The sequence below is a fragment of the Solenopsis invicta genome, chromosome 2 (assembly GCF_016802725.1).
Source record: "Solenopsis invicta isolate M01_SB chromosome 2, UNIL_Sinv_3.0, whole genome shotgun sequence".
NCBI classification, from domain to species: Eukaryota; Metazoa; Arthropoda; class Insecta; order Hymenoptera; family Formicidae; genus Solenopsis; species Solenopsis invicta.
The window spans coordinates 5,237,914-5,255,516 of NC_052665.1; the positions used below are offsets into that span (position 1 = coordinate 5,237,914).

Sequence of the window (17,603 nt, forward strand, 5' to 3'; positions counted from 1 at the left end):
TCTTTCTCAGTTAATTGTTTTGAGCGATACTGTTCGCGAGAGATTGTGCGTAATTGATATTTATCTCACCTCGACAATGAAATTGATGGGATCACCGGAAAGGGCGTGAACGGCGAGATAGCGGCTGGCGGACACCAGGGGTTGACGGCAAGACCGCACAGCCGTGACACCGCTACCACGCATGCTGCATGCTTCATTTCGTCGCCGCTACGTCCAGCGTCCTTACTGTCAACAATCAATCGTAGTGGCACTTGAAAAATTTGCATTAATCTATCCTTAATGAAAGAATTCAAAAATAAAAATGTGATCACAACGTCTTTCATACTCCTACGAGCTTACAATTTTCATATAAATTTTTTTTGAAAAATATTTAAAAATGTAAAAAATGTACAGATATCAAGCCTATGTTTTATTAAAAAATTTTAATAAAAATAAAATTAAAGAAGACAAGAATGGATTCGCCCTTAAAACATAACACTAATGTACTAATGTACTAATTATTGTCAAAACAATCATATTGTGTTTTTTAGATAAATATTATAATATTAAAATAAAAATATATTTTTTGTTTAAATTTAAGATCGTCAAATTTTTTTTAAGCAGATTAAATTATATATAAGCAAAATTATTAAGCAAGAATATATGTAATTCCTCGCTTACATTTGAAACACATAAATGATTGTTAAATAGAAAGTTTCAATTTAATATTGTTTTTCTGTATACGAGAAATATAACTTTGCCGCAGCCATCTACCGGCGGTCGCGCGTACTACGCGTGGGCGATTTTACGTTACGTCGCAGCGACGACGTCTGAAAGAAGTGCTATATTTTGTGCGACTTTGAGACCAAAATAGCACTGTTACGATGTGTGCTAACTATAATTATTAATTGAAGCTATTGAAGACGATTGATCTTATGTAAGCCTCCCCTCTCTCGATATGTCTCTCTCAATACAGTTTCATATTAAAATACCCTGAATATTCCCGAACGGAGAGTACGCGGCTCTCTCTCACAGCAGCTTGAACCTTTCCATTGCAGAAGCCACATGAGAAAATCATATCCGCTTACTCTTCGTTCGAGAACATTTGTATATGAGCACTGCTTCTTCAAAAATATCTGGCCATTTTACACTTCTATAATGCATAACAAATATCTATCATTATCTAAATATTTCATTGTCAAGAAATAAATTGTAGAAATTTGGATAAGTAATTTTAGAAATAATATGTACATTTAAGTGTTGTACGTTTAATTAGACAAAGAAAATAATCGTAAAATGATTGTGTGTTCTTTGATAGTGAGGTTCACGTGAGATTAGATCACGTCAGAGATTATAAACGGCAGGTACGTGTAATAAACGACAAGTATATGTATTATACGTTGATAAGCAATACGTGCAATTCGAGACGGTATTTGTTCTCTGAAAAATGGAGTAAAGTGCGAAACTATTTCAAGAATAAGTTAAATTAAATTGCGGACAAAACAGGACCATACGCTACGAACGATTTATTTCAAATTATTGGATAGATTTGTGATAAACACCATGGCTACATTAACTGCAGCGGATTATGCAGTGATTGGTGTAGTAATGCTGATCAGTTCCGGCATCGGTGTATATTATTGGCTCGTCGGTGGCCGACAGAAGTCGACTGAGGTAATCAAATCATGTATTCTTTTTATGTTGCACACAATATTTTCATATATTTTGTATCGTACACGATACTGCGCTAATTTATCGATTAATTTATTATCATTGATTTATTATTATTTATTTACTACTTAATACTTTTTTAATAAAACTAGACAATTGTCAAAATAAAATAGACGAAATAGTTTTTCTCTGTGTTTCTGTAGGAATACTTCATAGCGAACAAGTCGATGCGAATGATACCAGTAGCGATAGGTTTGATGGTTTCATATTTATCAGCAGTCAGTCTACTCGGAGTGAGTTCCGAAAATTACGTGTACGGCACACAGTACGCAGTGATCAACATCTCTTATGGACTCGCCACGCCGTTTGCAGCCTATTTTTATCTACCGGTATTTTTTAAGCTGGGCACTATGAGCACTTTCGAGGTAAAAAGCCTTCACTATTATGCAAAATTCAAGATTTACTTTATATAAAATGTTTAATGTTTTCAATTATTATTTATTTAATAAAAAGCAGCCAAGAATTTCAATTTCAATCTTAAATTATGTGAATAAATGCTTCAGATATAAGTTAAAACATATATTTTTGTTAACAAAATATGAATTATTAAAATTAAGAAAATAGGAAATATTTATATTTTTTTAAACATAACTATTACATAAATATATTTAACAATTTTGAAAATGAGATAGCGTTAAATATAGCAAAAATTCAGTTGATCGGGATTGATTTAACACAACTGTATGAACCGTTGCAGTATCTGCAGAAGCGTTTCGGCACGACTACCCGATTAATAGCCAGTTTTGCCTTTTTGCTCCAATTGCTTCTGTACAGCGGCGTGGTGTTGTATGCACCTGCGTTGGCCTTAGAAGCTACCACGGGTATTTCGACGACCGCAAGCGTGATTGGTTTAGGACTCATCTGCACCTTCTACTCGACGATCGGTGGTATCAAGGCGGTACTTATCACCGACGTTTTCCAGAGTCTATTAATGCTGGCTGCCGTTATCACAATCATCGCCACCGCGGCTGTTGACACTGGTAGTCTAGACCGAATTTGGCAAATCGCCGAAGAGGGATCCCGGGTGGAATTCGATAAGTAATTGTCTGAATGGTACAAAAAAATCTTTGTGCTTCTTCCTAAACCGCCTACATTTGTATTTCCATATCAATTTTCGTTATTGCATACACCCATCTCTATGAGAACATGTATCATACACTTAATTATATAATTATATAATTAATTAATTAAATACATAATTTTATTTGAGATTTTTCAATTTCTTAACTTTACTTGTTTCTTTTTCCTGTCACTAATGTGCATGATTATTTTTCTATATAAGGAATTAGAAATTATCGCGTCAACAATTACAGAATAGCTTTTATTGTTATTTAGAAATATGGTAGAAGAGTAATTACGGTAATACAGAATAAGTGTTTTGTAGTCTCGGGATTTTCTAATTGGCTTAAAGATCGGAAAGACTTCCGACGGATAATCGAAAGTAACATATTGATTGATCAAGTGAGACAAATAAAATAAAGTTGTCAACGAGCACAGGAAGCACTTATTTATTTTAACTTTTTACGTATGCCCGCAGCATCTCTCCGGATCCAACTGTACGACATACTTGGTGGAGTTTGACACTTGGTGGTTTCTTTACTTACCTTTCCTTGTACAGCGTTAATCAAGTTCAGGTTCAAAGAATGCTGACTGTCAGGTAAAGCGAGATTGACATAATTTCCAATCAAACGCGAATTAATCGAGTCCAAAAATAATAGCTGCACAATCAAATTCTTCAAAAGCATCCTTCTTTCTAAATTCTGATATTTTTATAATTTTGAAAGCACATCAGCACATTTATATCCGACACTTAAATATATGTCTTGTTTCATATTTTGTGGGCAATGTATCTTTAGAGAATTGTTTATTACTGGAATTTGAGCCTAAATAACTATGACTCTGATATTATTTTTCTTGTAACTTGACGCGCTGTGACATATTTTGTTAGTAACAAACCTAATAAAACTCCAGTGCACGAGAAAGAAAAAAATGTCCAAACTGTCAAATTTTCCGTGGCATCAGAAGCGCATCTTTACGCTATTTTGATTTTATTAGCAATCTAGCAGCCGCTCAGGGCTCGTTGTGGTGGAGCTGGCCGATGGCATCGATCATGTCGCTTACTCTGTGCTTCTCTGGACTAGCGATGTATGCGAAATATCGTGGCTGTGATCCACTCAAAGAAGGCAGAATCAGTTCAAATGATCAACTGATGCCGTTGTACGTGATGGACATGCTGTCGGATTATCCAGGTGTGCCTGGGCTTTTCATAGCCGGAATTTTCAGTGCCGGACTTAGCACCATCTCGGCCACGGTTAATTCCCTCTCCGCTGTTATTCTTGAAGATTATATCAAGCCTCTCTGGCATGTAAGGTAAGAGTCGAGAAAAAATTGTGTAACGTATAGCAGAGCTCCGGAAAAGAATCTACTTTCAAGGCAACTTAAATACTTCAAGTCGCGGATATTATATATTTGAAATCTATTAAAACATTAAAACAATCATATGCAGAAAATTAAAAAATGTCTCACAGCGTAATACAATATATTCGTTACACAACATTCCCACAAGAATTTAATTAATGTTTTATATATCGTAAAAGTTACGGACATTATCCGCTATATTTTGTGATTCATCTTTTTATTTTCTTCAATCTGATATTTAGCAAGTTTCTTGAATGCATTTCTCTCTTTCCCTCTTTCATTTCCTTTTTTTTCCATTTCTTTTTTCCTTTTTCCTCTCCTCTTTCTTACTTTTTCTCTCTCATCTAAGAATTGTCAAAAATAAGATTTTTAATATTTTACACTGATAAAAAGATACCTTGATTCAAATAAATGTGTTATTAGTTCACTATTCAAATTACTTATTTACACTCACAAGTAAATATAACTCGTTTGATATAAAATAGCCATCTGAATAGTATTACTAACATATTTATTAGAATCAAATAATTTTTTTTCTCTTACTCTCTAAATTTTTTGGAGTGGAATTTCATCTAAAAGAGTGGAATTCCACTCTAAAAGTGTGAAAATCCTGCCAGTCTTGATAAAGAGTGGCAGGATTTTCACACTTTTAGAGTGGGATTCCACTCCAAAGATTTTAGAGAGTAGTGTAAAGCAAAACATGAACAATATTAATTACAGAAACAAGGAATTATCTGCTACGGCGTCAATAATCATTAGCAAAATTTTGGCTCTTGTAGTTGGACTATCTTGTGTAGCAGTCGCTTTTCTGGCACAATATTTGGGCGGATTGTTGCAGGTATACAAATTGACTTTCAATATTGAATCACGTATAATAAAATAAAAACTTGTCAAGCAAGAAGTGTAATGTAATCATAGAAGCTAATCATGGACAAATTTAAATTTCATTTAAATTGAAAACCGGTTCCACCTTAAAGAATTTGTCGTTTGCTCCGGTTAGTTAGATTTATCCTCCGCGCAGGAGAATAAATATTCTTTTCCGAAATTAAATACCTTAATCGTAGAGAATCTCTTTTTCAATAACATTTATTTTTCTGCAGGCGGCTCTGACGATCTTTGGCGTCGTAGGCGGACCTATGTTGGGTTTATACACGCTCGGCATGTTTCTCCCATCGTGCAACCAAAGGGGCGCGATCACGGGCTTCATTCTTAGCCTCATGTTTTCTTTGTGGATAGGATTCGGACAGCCGAAACCACCGATTCCGCGGCTAAATGTCTCAACAGATGGTTGTAGCCTCAACGATACTATTATGGATCGCCAGAGCGCAGAAGGGAAGTCGTTAATTTACACAAATTTACACTACCAAGCCAAGTAAGTAAAATTTAAGTAAATATGATTTTTTTTATATAATTCAAACTTTTTTAATCCTAAGGTCGGTTGGAAAATTAAGCAATAATAATGTGTTTAAAAAAATGATATATTATACTTAAAATTCTTTTTTTATTTTACGTTCTGATGTTATAATTTAATCATTGCAATAACTGAGTGTCTGTCGTTTGCAGAATGGAGGAAGATAAGTCCTATTTCTATCTTTATCGCATATCGTACATGTGGTACTGTCCACTAGGTTTTCTCATAGCGCTGATCGCAGGATGTGTCGTCAGCTGGATCACAGGTTGGATTTTTAAGGAAGAGCAGATCGAAATAGACTCTGCTTTGCTGAGTCCAATCGTAGCGAAACGAATAGAAAAAAGACGAGAAGCGGATAAGCATCACAATACGATAACATTCAATAAAAGTTGAGGAGTTACTAGCTAGTTTTTATAAAATAAGAAAAAAAAAGAAATTTAAATACTGCGTTACTGTTTATAAAAGCGTATTGAGTATATCACACAAGCAAAATAATTTCAGGGAAAATATTTACGTGCTGATGTGTAAATATATAAAATTAATATGCGCAATAAAAATATATTTGTATACTCTGCAACATGTATTTACAAATCTTTAACTCTCTTTTCGTAAAGTTTAGACTGTAAAGACTGTAGTAGTATCAAAATGGTATGGCAACAGTGAATTCCTGTCCAAAAAATTTAAGCATGTAAATTATTTAATTTAATTTTCGTGTAGTAATTAAATTAAATTTAAAAAATGTTTTATATTATTTTTTGCATATTTTTATCATTTCTAAAACTTTCTCTTGGCCAAATCAGTTTCGTCGTATCCCGTATAATACGTATACATTATATTAAATATAGAAAAAATTGTTTGTTAAAAATAAAAAAGGTGACATTTTAAATCAGAGAATATTTGCGCAATAATTACACGTAGAATAATTACGTATTGCGCCAATGTTTTCCCCGTATAATCGAGATGAAATATTTTTATCGAGAGCAGAGGTTGGGCCGTTTCACACCGCGTGAAAACGCCAACTGGGAGTCTCGCGACGTATAGACATAAACACTACGGACTACAAACTGCGCGCTGTACACTTTACCGAAACGTTCGCAAATCACGATGGAATGCCGCCAGACTGGTGTATACGCGCGCGCGCCATACGGTGACACACAGAGCAAACGCAAGCAATGACCTGCGTCATGCAGTTCTTACGTAAGGAAATAACACCAAAATAACGTATCCACCGAAATATTTCAGAAATCTATGTCAGGCAGGAGAGAAGAATTGTAAAAATCTCTTTTTGTAGATAGCGTGCCGTAAGTGTTTTTACTGATAAACGTACCACGCGGGCTGACATTTTCTACAATAACTGAGGAATTTTCTCTGGAATTTTTCACCGAATACCGTTTGTGACAGATTCCAAAGAGAATCATTTTTCAGCCTCCTTTTAGCATTTTCCCTTTTTTTTTCCTTCACCGGGACTCATAGATCGTCCCCGCAATATAATGCCGTCGTGGCGGTGTGAATTGAAAACACGTTTCTTACAATGAAAGAAGAAAGCTCCGGACGAACAACGGGAATGGGAAAATAAAGATGTCGTTCAAGCTGTGGGCGCGAAATGGCTACCGGTTTTGTGCGTTTCTTGCAGGAATGCATTGCTCATTTTTACTTCTCGATTTAAATTTAAAATCGAGCCGCTGCATAGTCATGTTTGTCAATTTGAAAACTAACGTTACGCAAGTAAGTTTCAAAACGATTGTCAGCACATTTCGTCGTATCTTCTATGTTGAGATGAATTAAGACAAATTAAAAAATAGAGCTCGTAATGTGCAAATGCAATTAAAAACTAACAATACGATCCAACAAACTAATGAGCCACTTTTCAGATGAAAAGAATTTATTGAATATTGTTTTATCACTAACTAATCAAATAATCATTAATAATTACATTAACGTTTCGGATTTTACCGGTCTTTCTTCACTATAAAGAATATTCTATTAAATGTAACAACTCAAGCAGCGTGAAATATTGTAGCAATATTGCAAAGTCTCTATTTGTTGATATTTATCAATTTTATAATTGTCTTTGTATAGTGTATAATTGGACTTGTATTTTCAAGATAAAAATTCAGTTTGTTAATGACCTTACTTTAAAATAAGTTGCAATGATAAAATTAAATTTTTTTTCGACCTAAAAAGTTATTGGATCGTATTATTAGTCTTTGATTGAATTAAAATAATTCTTGGATTATCCAAAAAAAGAACTAATAATAATTTTAATACTAAAATTTTATTATTCTTTTTAAATTAAATTTTACGTATAATAAATATAACATTCAGCGGAGTTATGATTTTTTATTTAAGGAAAAGAACAACGTACGGATCTACAAGATTTCGATTAAAGGAATGTCCACAAATCAAATCTAAGTCAAATAATAGAGCTTATCGAGAAATTTTTTCTATATTTAGCCTCAAAAAATGTTATCGTCAAAATTTACAGTTATTTAAAGATACCAAACTTGAATCTAAGGCTTCGGTATTTTATCTGAATTAAATCTGATTTGTTCGTAGATTACTTGGCAGAGGTCTGTCTCTGGATAATCCAATATCAAAACTATTTAGCTAGGAAAAGTAACGTAAATCAAGAGCATCAAGAGCTTATTCCAACCGGCCTCTTGTGCTAGTTCGTCCTTTGGAACGATGTGATAGAAAAATATCGATGTTTTAAAGCTTATGGAAAATTAAAAAATTAAGTATCTCGAAAACAATGTATTTTGCCAGAGAAAACAATGCTAATTTTTGGGTAGAATGGTAGACAGCAAGTCAGGCCAAAAAAATAAATTCTTAACATGTACAATTCTTATCATTCGTAGAAATCGTAGAAAATATCGTAAATATCGTGACATGCATGTCTAAGAACTGATATTATCCGAAGAAACTATGTAATAAATAATTATCTAATAGACATTGCTTGTTCATTAAATGTCTGTTCGCATTATCTGGTGGAATAACACCGAAATTATCTTTTAAATATGCATATATGTTTGAACTATCTACAGGGTGTAACTAAAATAATAAATATTATTTTTTTCATTTTTCCCTATTAATAAACATTTTGAGTTGTATCTCAGTGAGTTTGCGGACATACAAGCTTTTTTCATATTTTGAAGTTTGTTACCTTATTTTAGTTACACCCTATATATGGAGAGCTATTTATTTTATATACATAGCTTGTGACATCGCGACGTTGTGATGTATGCGGACGTGACTCTTCTAATGCTTCTTGTCTCGGTAATTAAATAGAATTACCGAGTTGCGATGTTACAGCAGCTTGCATTCTCATTATAACGTTCTTCGTATAAAACAAATCTTTACCCAGATTTTTTCGAGTCAAAAAATATTTGTTTGAATTAAAGGAATTTGTGCACTGTTATACGGTTTAAAGAAAAGTTTCTTTGATTTGAAGAAATTTCTTGGTTGTTCCTTCTATTAGAATTAAAGAAATAGTTTAGTTGTGCAACGCAAACATTTTTTTTTTTTTATAAAAAAATATAATTTTTAAAAGCAGAACAACTCAATTATTTCTTTCATTTCTGTCAGCGCTTTCTTTGAATTAAATAATTATTTGTTTAAATTAAGCAAATAATTTATTTATTTTCAAAAAGGCTAATAACGTTATTGCTTCAAATAAAAAAAAATTTTTATTTTTACTCCAACTTAAAGAATTGAATTAAAGAAACAATTTTATCAATTTAATCAATTTAAACCATTTAAATCATTTTATCAATTTAAACAAATTTAAATCATTTTATTAATTTAAACAATTTTTTTTTTATGTAGTTGAAGTAATTCGTCGTTGATACGAGAATCGGTGATTTATTTAATCTGTTTATTCTAACTTGTCATTTGAAATCATTGCGAATGATTGATACTATTTATATCAGTATATCGAAAAGTTTCGGTACACGGTGCAATTTCTCATACCAATATTTCGCTACGAGTATTTTCGAACGAAGAGTACATAACTCTCTCTCTCTCTCTCTCTCTCTCTCTCTCTCTCTCTGAGAGCATTTCAATTGCCAGTAACTACAGGTAAAAATCATGTTGGCGTATATCCTTCGTTCGTATTGTAAATATAATAAAGTTTGTTTAGAAAGAAAATCTCATCAAAGACTTTGAAGAAGGTAAGATCTCATCGCACTTGTATGGCATCGACACTGCTAACACTATCGGGCCGTTAAGTTATACAATGACCGAGTGATAGTATATTTCGACAGCAATAAATTCAAGAAATACTTTTTTAATAATAAAATTTTAATGCAGAAAAAACAATTTTAGTATACAAAGAAATATTATTAATAAAAAGAAAAAAAGAAAAAGAAAAACGACTCACCTAGATTCCTTCGTCTCTGAATCCTCCGCCTGTGATTTCACAAATCCACCTGCAACATATATAACGAAAATTAGCCGTCTCGAATGTAATAATGCTTTAATGGCAAATAGCAAATTTTAATTTTCCTAATTGCTTCCAGGAGAGAGAGGGGGCGACGGAAGAAAGAGGAATGTAACCGCAGAGCAACCGGCCGCGCTCTCTTGAGAAGAACGCGCGGGATAGCTCAGGCAATACGATCGTCTTACTCGACTCGTCATTGTTTTATTCCTACGTTTATATTGGCTCCTTCGCACAGATTGATTCAAGCCTTGAGAAGAGGGCAGACCGTGCGTTACGGATTAAGCGCATAGTCATCGCGCGCGGTCGAGACGAAATCGAAAGAGCGGATCCGTATGGGACGCGTAGCTCGGGAGCTCGGCAGCTTGTCATTATATTCACATTATAATCTCATCAGGATATTCCTCTGCTTAGTCGGACAGCTACGAAAATACGAATCCGTGTACCTGCGCCCTGCCCTGCCCCGCTCTCTGCCCTATCCTCCCGCGTGAAAAGATTCAATGGCATTAAAGAATTTCTGCAGATCAATAATCGAATTGTACTTTTTGTCATTCATAAATATCATGTTTCTTAACTAACTCATATACAAATTTTCTGTATTGTACTTTTTCATTCAACTTTAATTACGTTAATATCGTAACGCAATGCAATTTTAATGAGTTACTTATTAATAAAAATCTATTTATGCTTTAATTAAAATTTTAGATTGTGTAACATTGAAAAAAAGAATTTGATAATTGTAATAATAAAACTTTGGTGAAATAATTTTAGTTAAATAATTAATTAATGTAATCAAATATTTAGCAGCACTTAGTAATATTACATTATGTTATTCAATCTCAGCTGTACTAATTAATTACCAAATGGTTACTAAATTTTTGGTTGTATTAATTAAATGTTTAATTTAAAAATTTCTCTAAAGCTTAGTAATTATTATATCATTCACCCTTTGTTTCATTGTGGAACAAAAAAAATATTCTTTCTGTTCTCTCTCTCTCTCTCTTTCTTTGTTATGATAAATTCATAATAATTGTAATTATTTCTCTTTTCCAGTAACTTGAATTACATTCTTTAAATAAAATACTAAATTTTTTAATTTGTATTTTAACAATTGCTGATAGAATTGGAGATGCCACAAGGTAATTGGGAGTTATTATAAGTTGTACTTAATATTTTCGCCTTATCATTTCGCGTAACTCCACTTTCCCGTTCTTTAATAACATTTGTATAATCATTAACGGATCACCCTACATTAGACGGAGCCATGGAGAATCGCGATCAAAACGCTTCTCTATTTTATCCATTTTCCTTGTCATTGCTTATGCGCCGGTGAAAGCCATCGTCGATAACCCACTCCGATGGCAGCAGCAACAGTTGCAGCTAGCGGCAGCCAACTTCGCGAAAGGAGGAATCCCAATTACGCCCGAGCATGCACTTCTGTTATGTACAGTACTCTGCGAGATACTTGCAAAATAACGCGCATGCTGGTTTACTTTGTCGGAAGCACGCGATCGCGATACAGGAGGAAAGGGTAGGGATGGAAACGGCGATGGATCGCAAGACACGTCGGATCGCGAACACGTGACAATCGAAATACACGTGACAAACTTTTGAAATTTCCAATTGCTTCGAATGTTGTAAGAAGTCGAGAGATTTCTTGTGGTTTCTCAAAGTATCTTAAATATTTAAAAAAAATATGTGTTTGTTTCTTTTATAGCATTTTGCATTATTATTTCAATTTTTATTAGATATAAATGGATATACGTAGATAACAATTTTAAATAAATTGAAAAAAATTTTTAAGACTTTCAAACGAACCTTCTAAGAAATATTTCTGAATACGCTTAAAAATTTGTAATATTTACAAAATCTTTTCTAGACAAGGCAAGTAGATGTTCGAGATCAAGATTTTCAAGCATTCAAAGCTTTCGAGGTTTTTCAAAGTCCTGATATATAAAAATATTCATAGAGTAATCCGGATTGAATTATGTGAAATTTTCGAAAGGAAGATTCGAATTGCCATCATTGAATGAAGGACATGAAGAAAAAGTTGGAGAACATGAACGAAAAGAGGCGGAGAGAAGGAGGAAGAGTGAGAGGAAAGGAAAAAAGGGAGGAGTAGGAGTGAGAAAGAGGGGATATATGTAAAAGAAGTCGCGGAATGAATAGAACGAAAGAAAAGTAGCTAAAGGAGAGGAAGAAGAGGATAGACACAGATAACTCTTCGCACAGCTGTTTCCAGTTTCGCCTTTCTCCTTCTTCCTCTCGAATCTTCGTTTCTCCTGCATTTTTCTTTTTCCTTTTCGCCCTCTTTCTTCCACTCTGACTTCCATCTTCCTCAACTACTCATTCTCTTTTTTTTTTATCTCTCACTTCCTCTCTCTCTCTCTTTCTCTTTCCCCTCTCCCTATCCTTCCCCTTTTCCGTCTCTCTTTCTCCGTCTCCTCCTTCTCTTTTATCTTTCTCCTTCATCCTTCTCTCTTCTCTGCTATTCACGTCTCATTTTATCTCTCGCTTCCTCCTTCTGTACGGCCAATTCTTCGTATTATACCAGGTTGTGGCGTGGAATGCGGGCGTCCTTCGTCCGCTTCAAGCCAACGTCCAACCGATGAGCCCCGCTAGCATTATCCTTCGTCGATCCTTCGCACGCGCTCCTTAGGGCTCGGTAAAATTAACCGGGAATACTCGCTTGAAAGAAATACCCGTTGAGAGAAATATCTCGCACTCTCCTCTCTTCGTTTTGCTTTAGTGAAACTTGCCGATGCTCTTAACGCACTCTCTCTCTCTCTCTCTCCCTCTCTCTCTCTCTCTCTTTCTTTTTCTCTTTCTTTCTCTCTCTCTTTCTTGGATACATTGTTGAGGAAATTATCACGAATTGTCGAGTATAACATTAAGAATATCTGGTTCAAAAATGAAAGTATAAATATCTTTTTGTTTGTCAATATTTCGATCAGTTTCTACTTTATTGAGCAAAATCGTATATTAGAAGAGATCATGTTTTCTAATTTTTCAGAATTTAAGTCTGAATTTATTGAATATTGTTGTCCCTCGTTTATTAACTGCATTTGCATTTGCAATTAATAAGCAGTAACATTTTTTAAATTATCTATTGTTAATGTATTTTTTAATAGCTCCAAAGATTGAAGATTTCTAATAGATTTTTATTATCGCTGTAAACAATTATTATAATAGCAGATTCATAATTTCTCACTTAACATCAAGACCTAACGAAGGTCATTGATCGTGAGGGTCAAGGTCATTAAGATTGTTGTCGAATTCAAGGTCATCAAAAAAATTTTTTTCAATGTTTTAATATATTTTAATGTTTTAATATGTTTTTGCCTCACATTTTGTCTGGCATATTCCAGTCTTTAATCAAGAAATTCTTTGATGTGACTTGTAAAACCAATTTTCGGCTTTAATTAACAAAAATTCAGACGTATGTTTCCAGCAACGAGTTTATTTTAATCTTTATCTATTAGTAAACACTTTTCCATTCCTAAATCTTAAGTATCGAAATTATGCGGGCTGGAATATTCACTTTTCTTATCACGATTTTTTTGTTTACACAATGAATTGCGTCGAATGAGTCCACGTATTGCGTGGACAGCATTTTCTGTTCTTACTGACCGCGAACGCACCTCTCAAGGTCCCACCTGTCCTAACTTTTTGAATCTTTTCACTGCGCGAAACATGAATTTCGGATTATACATATCTAACTTTATATTTTGAACCTATCAAAAATATCACGAGCACTCTTTTCCATTTTAATTAATTATGATTACAGTAATACGGTTTTCATGAACATACCATTCCATTGTAACTACAACATGCAATCAAATGCTGCTCTATTATATTGTCAAGGTTGGCTAACAATGCCAAGTTAGTATTTATCTTAACAACTACATGTGACTTAGAAATTGACTTGTGGCAAAATTATGTAATTAAGAAATTATTTAAATATCGCTGTTCTACCGCAACATCGAGATACCTTTAATATAAAAAAAAATTTGAAGATAATTTGCGAATTTAATTTTTAAATTGTTTATCTTCAATGAAAATGGTAAGAAATAATAAGTAATTACTATCACTTTACTTGGTATTAATGTTTACTGATATATTTCATCATTTTTTAAAGATTCGTATAAAATATCAAAATATTTTAAAATTACGATATTTAAAGACAATTTGATATCGCATTAGAACAGATTATCATTCAAATCCGCATTGCCGATTCTCGAATAGACAACCGGTAACTATACGATACATTATCTCACAGTTAGTGGCGGATGACACAATAGAGTGCATTGACACTGCATTCGCGTTATTCCGATAGCGTCCCACCTCATGCTTAGCACAGATACACGTGCTCGCTTGGATGCGCATAGAGAGCCCGCGAAGGTAGTGGTACTTTCACCAGGTAGCCGGATTCCACGATGCACGCGGATAGCCAAGAGCAGCCCACTTTTGAGCCCGCTGCATACCACTTGAGCGCATACTGCACGCTATGGCCATATCAGAATTAAAATGTTAACTGTAATACGCGTACAGAGCACGTAGGTGTACTAGACGCGGTTATATGTTTTTATTTAAAATTGCGAAGAAATTTTTTTATTTAACTTTATTGTTTGCATAAAATTTCAAGTGAACACGCTTCTTTAATGTACGCACTCTCACTTTAACATGTCATGATAAACAACCGTTGAAACATATATTATTGATAATTAGTAAAGTAATTTAGACAACGTATGTCAAGCTCAAAATCACTTGAAACCGAGCATATTTACATTTCGGATATACATTTACTTGCGTTGCAAAAATGACATCAGTATAATTTGCGAGCGTTTACAATTTTACATCGCATGATTTACAATTTTCTGACTAAAATGTATTATTATTCTTACTGCCAATTTATTATTTAATAATACGTCTGAGACAACGTGTAACATCGCCGGAAAGAATTTATCGATGTTAACCATGCCTTGACCTATTTAGTCCTATTTAGGTCAAAGTCAAGAGCCTTTTGTGAAGAAGTTTTTCTGTCGCAACGAACTGATACGATTATTTCACGTTCGACACCTTTTCTTTGTCCACAGAGAGAAAAAAGTGTAGACTTCCTAATGATAACAGAGATCCCAGTTAAATACAGCCAAATCCATTATACATAATAAAATAAAATAAATGTTAAGTAAATTAAATTATGGAAATTCATTACTAAAGTAAATTATTCCACTTCCAGCAAATTGCTAGGAAAAAAATTACATTTCGCAGTTGAAGAAACTGCCATTGCTTGCAATCGCGGAGCAAGAATTAATTCTCTTTATGCGAAATAGTTTGCAAATTCGGCAAAATCATTGTCAGTAAATAAAATTAGTATTCTTAACAAGTCTTTTTGTTGTCCATATAATAACTGACGAAACTCACAGTGCCAGCACGAAATGTGCCATGCCAGCGAATTTTTTAATGTCTCAAAATGTTAAAGAATTTTTGACCAGTACAATTTTTTAAAATGTTAGTGAAGAAGGATATTGCAATTTTTTTTCTTGATTAGATATACGCAGCTATAAATTTTGTAAGAAATATCTGTTAATTACTTCTGCTGCAATAATGAATAATTATCATAGATAACGTAATGAATAATATGATAATGTAATGCACAGTACTGAATTGGTAATTAGACACATAATTTTAAACAACGTAAAAAAAAATTGTCGAGTTTTTGTTATGTGACGACATTGCGTATTTTTGTTAAGCAAATGTTTGAATTTTAATATTACATATCATTTAAAACTTAATAAAATTGAAATTCCATCAATAATTTTTGTGAAAAATTCAGATTGATATTGTCTATTTATTTCTGTAATTATGTACGTGAAAGTATATCATAAGTTTACTTCATCATCTTTTAAACACAAGATGTAACTATACATAAACATCACATATCTCTTGATTTAATTAGTCATTATAAAATGGTAATCGAGCAAGTTTCTACTGAGAAAATGTACAAAAAATTCCAGATTCACGTAATAATTCAATTAAAGCTGAAAAAAATTTACTCTAATGTGTAGAGATAAAAATGTTTGAAATACTAGACATCTTTTGATAAATAAAATTTCACGTCTCTCATATATTAACATATTTAGCAGCATTATTCCGGTTAAATCGCAGACAGACATAACGTATTCGTGCTTTCGTGGGAACAAATATTTTCATTGCAGTGCACACGCAGTCTGCATGCCACGTCGGTTTTGCAAAGCGAAAAAATCTCGGGTATTATTTGCCGGGTCATAACGGCCTCCAGCTCAGCCTCGAAAGATATTTTGCACCGGTTATTTGCACAGAGCAAACACACACGGGGCTGCATGTGCCGGGCCTAAGATGTGCGAGAGACGCACACAAAAGCGAGATCTGAGCCGACGCACAACATAAGGGTTAATAACTTATAATATCGGCAGAGCGTTAGGTCACGTAGCCCAAAACATTCCGTCGGAGCCACAATGCAAGGCCGAGGGCTCTTTTCTCTTCCTCACCATGTCGTACCGGAAACTGCTGGTCGACAAAGTCGGATACGCTGCCCCGCGCTATTTCTGCGGAATTTAACTCCTTCGATGCCGCGCCCGTGTACACGGGCGTGCCAAATCTTTCGTTTCCTTTTCATAATTGTTTCTATTTTATCGTTTTCATGTCATAGTGTTCGTATTGTTATACAAGAAATAAATTTATTCTTTTACAAAAGAATAAAGAAATGTAGTTTGCAATGATAGTAATATCTATTTGATTAACAAATAAATTTCGATGTCGATTAAAATTCTTTATAACATTTAACTGTACAATTATGATTGAATAATTATATAACTAAAAAAATTTTCTGTTCTGTGAAAAATATTTTATCCCTTTACTTTATACTATATATACAGACTATAATTTTATTTGCGCCTAGAGATTTTTTTATACGTCGATTAAAAATCGATATTTTTATATCAAATGTGTCGAGTATTTATTTTCCTAAAAAATTTTATCGTCGAGAAAGAAACTCATTTTTCCCAGGTGTTTTCCTAGAAAAGAACTCGACATTGAAAACCAAATTTTTTTTGCAACTATTGTTTTCTACTTCTTTTCGTGTAAACATCTTTTAAAAAGTCTATTCAAAATTATCTGTACAGGATTAATACAGTAATATCTCCGACAAACTTATTTTATAGATTTTGTACTTATTTATAGATATTTTATAAACTTATTTTATAAATATTTAAAATTTTTCATTATAGAAACATTCCTGCTTTAGAAAAATATAATTTTGAATTATATTGTTTTTTCTTTTCAACAATAGCTACAAAATGTAATATTTCTTCAAATATAAAATATATATTTATGTTAATAAATGAGAAACAAAATATAAAACATTTGTCTGTATTTTTTTCTTTGGCATAAATCTTCATAAAATGAATTATTTTAAATAATAGAGCATTAAATATTAATAAATTAATATCGTAAATTTAACAAGTTACTACGTATAAAAGAAGAAAGATTAGTTGCTTTGTATTACAAAAAATTGTTTACTCTACTTAAAGAAACAAGAAATTCTCAATATCTTCAAAAAATTTAAGTTTCTCTTAAAATAAATAAAGA

At 33.0% G+C, this 17,603-nt stretch overlaps 2 protein-coding genes across 4 annotated transcripts in view; one reads left to right on the forward strand and one right to left on the reverse strand.

Annotated features, from left to right (window-relative positions):
• The window catches only part of LOC105199061 (protein expanded), a 35,950-nt gene that overhangs the window by 13,089 nt on the left and 5,258 nt on the right, over window positions 1-17,603 (reverse strand). For both annotated transcript variants that reach the window (XM_011165982.3, XM_011165981.3), the window contains exons 2-3: window positions 9,918-9,966; window positions 70-225 (exon numbers count right to left, since the gene is read on the reverse strand). In XM_011165982.3, coding sequence (XP_011164284.1) covers window positions 70-183 — 114 coding nt within the window. In that variant the 5' untranslated portion in view covers window positions 184-225; window positions 9,918-9,966. The remainder of the gene's footprint in view (window positions 1-69; window positions 226-9,917; window positions 9,967-17,603) is intronic.
• Window positions 221-6,116, forward strand: LOC105199060 (putative sodium-dependent multivitamin transporter). Of its 2 annotated transcripts, XM_011165980.3 has the most exons (10): window positions 221-1,086; window positions 1,298-1,343; window positions 1,527-1,653; window positions 1,854-2,075; window positions 2,408-2,748; window positions 3,248-3,367; window positions 3,766-4,080; window positions 4,849-4,966; window positions 5,229-5,500; window positions 5,692-6,116. In XM_011165980.3, exons 3-10 carry the CDS (start codon window positions 1,543-1,545, stop codon window positions 5,930-5,932), a joined length of 1,740 nt encoding a protein of 579 aa, XP_011164282.1. In that variant the 5' UTR covers window positions 221-1,086; window positions 1,298-1,343; window positions 1,527-1,542; the 3' UTR covers window positions 5,933-6,116. The 2 variants fall into 2 exon arrangements, with proteins under 2 accessions (XP_011164282.1, XP_039302269.1); XM_039446335.1 differs by having other exon boundaries at window positions 221-1,343.

Bases quoted from the DNA above. Each gene is read 5' to 3' on its own strand.
- LOC105199060 (XM_039446335.1), top strand. From the start codon at position 1,543: ATGGCTACATTAACTGCAGCGGATTATGCAGTGATTGGTGTAGTAATG. The intron at 3,368-3,765 runs GTAAAGCGAGAT...TGATTTTATTAG, and splicing joins CAAAGAATGCTGACTGTCAG to CAATCTAGCAGCCGCTCAGG. The intron at 4,081-4,848 runs GTAAGAGTCGAG...TATTAATTACAG, and splicing joins AAGCCTCTCTGGCATGTAAG to AAACAAGGAATTATCTGCTA.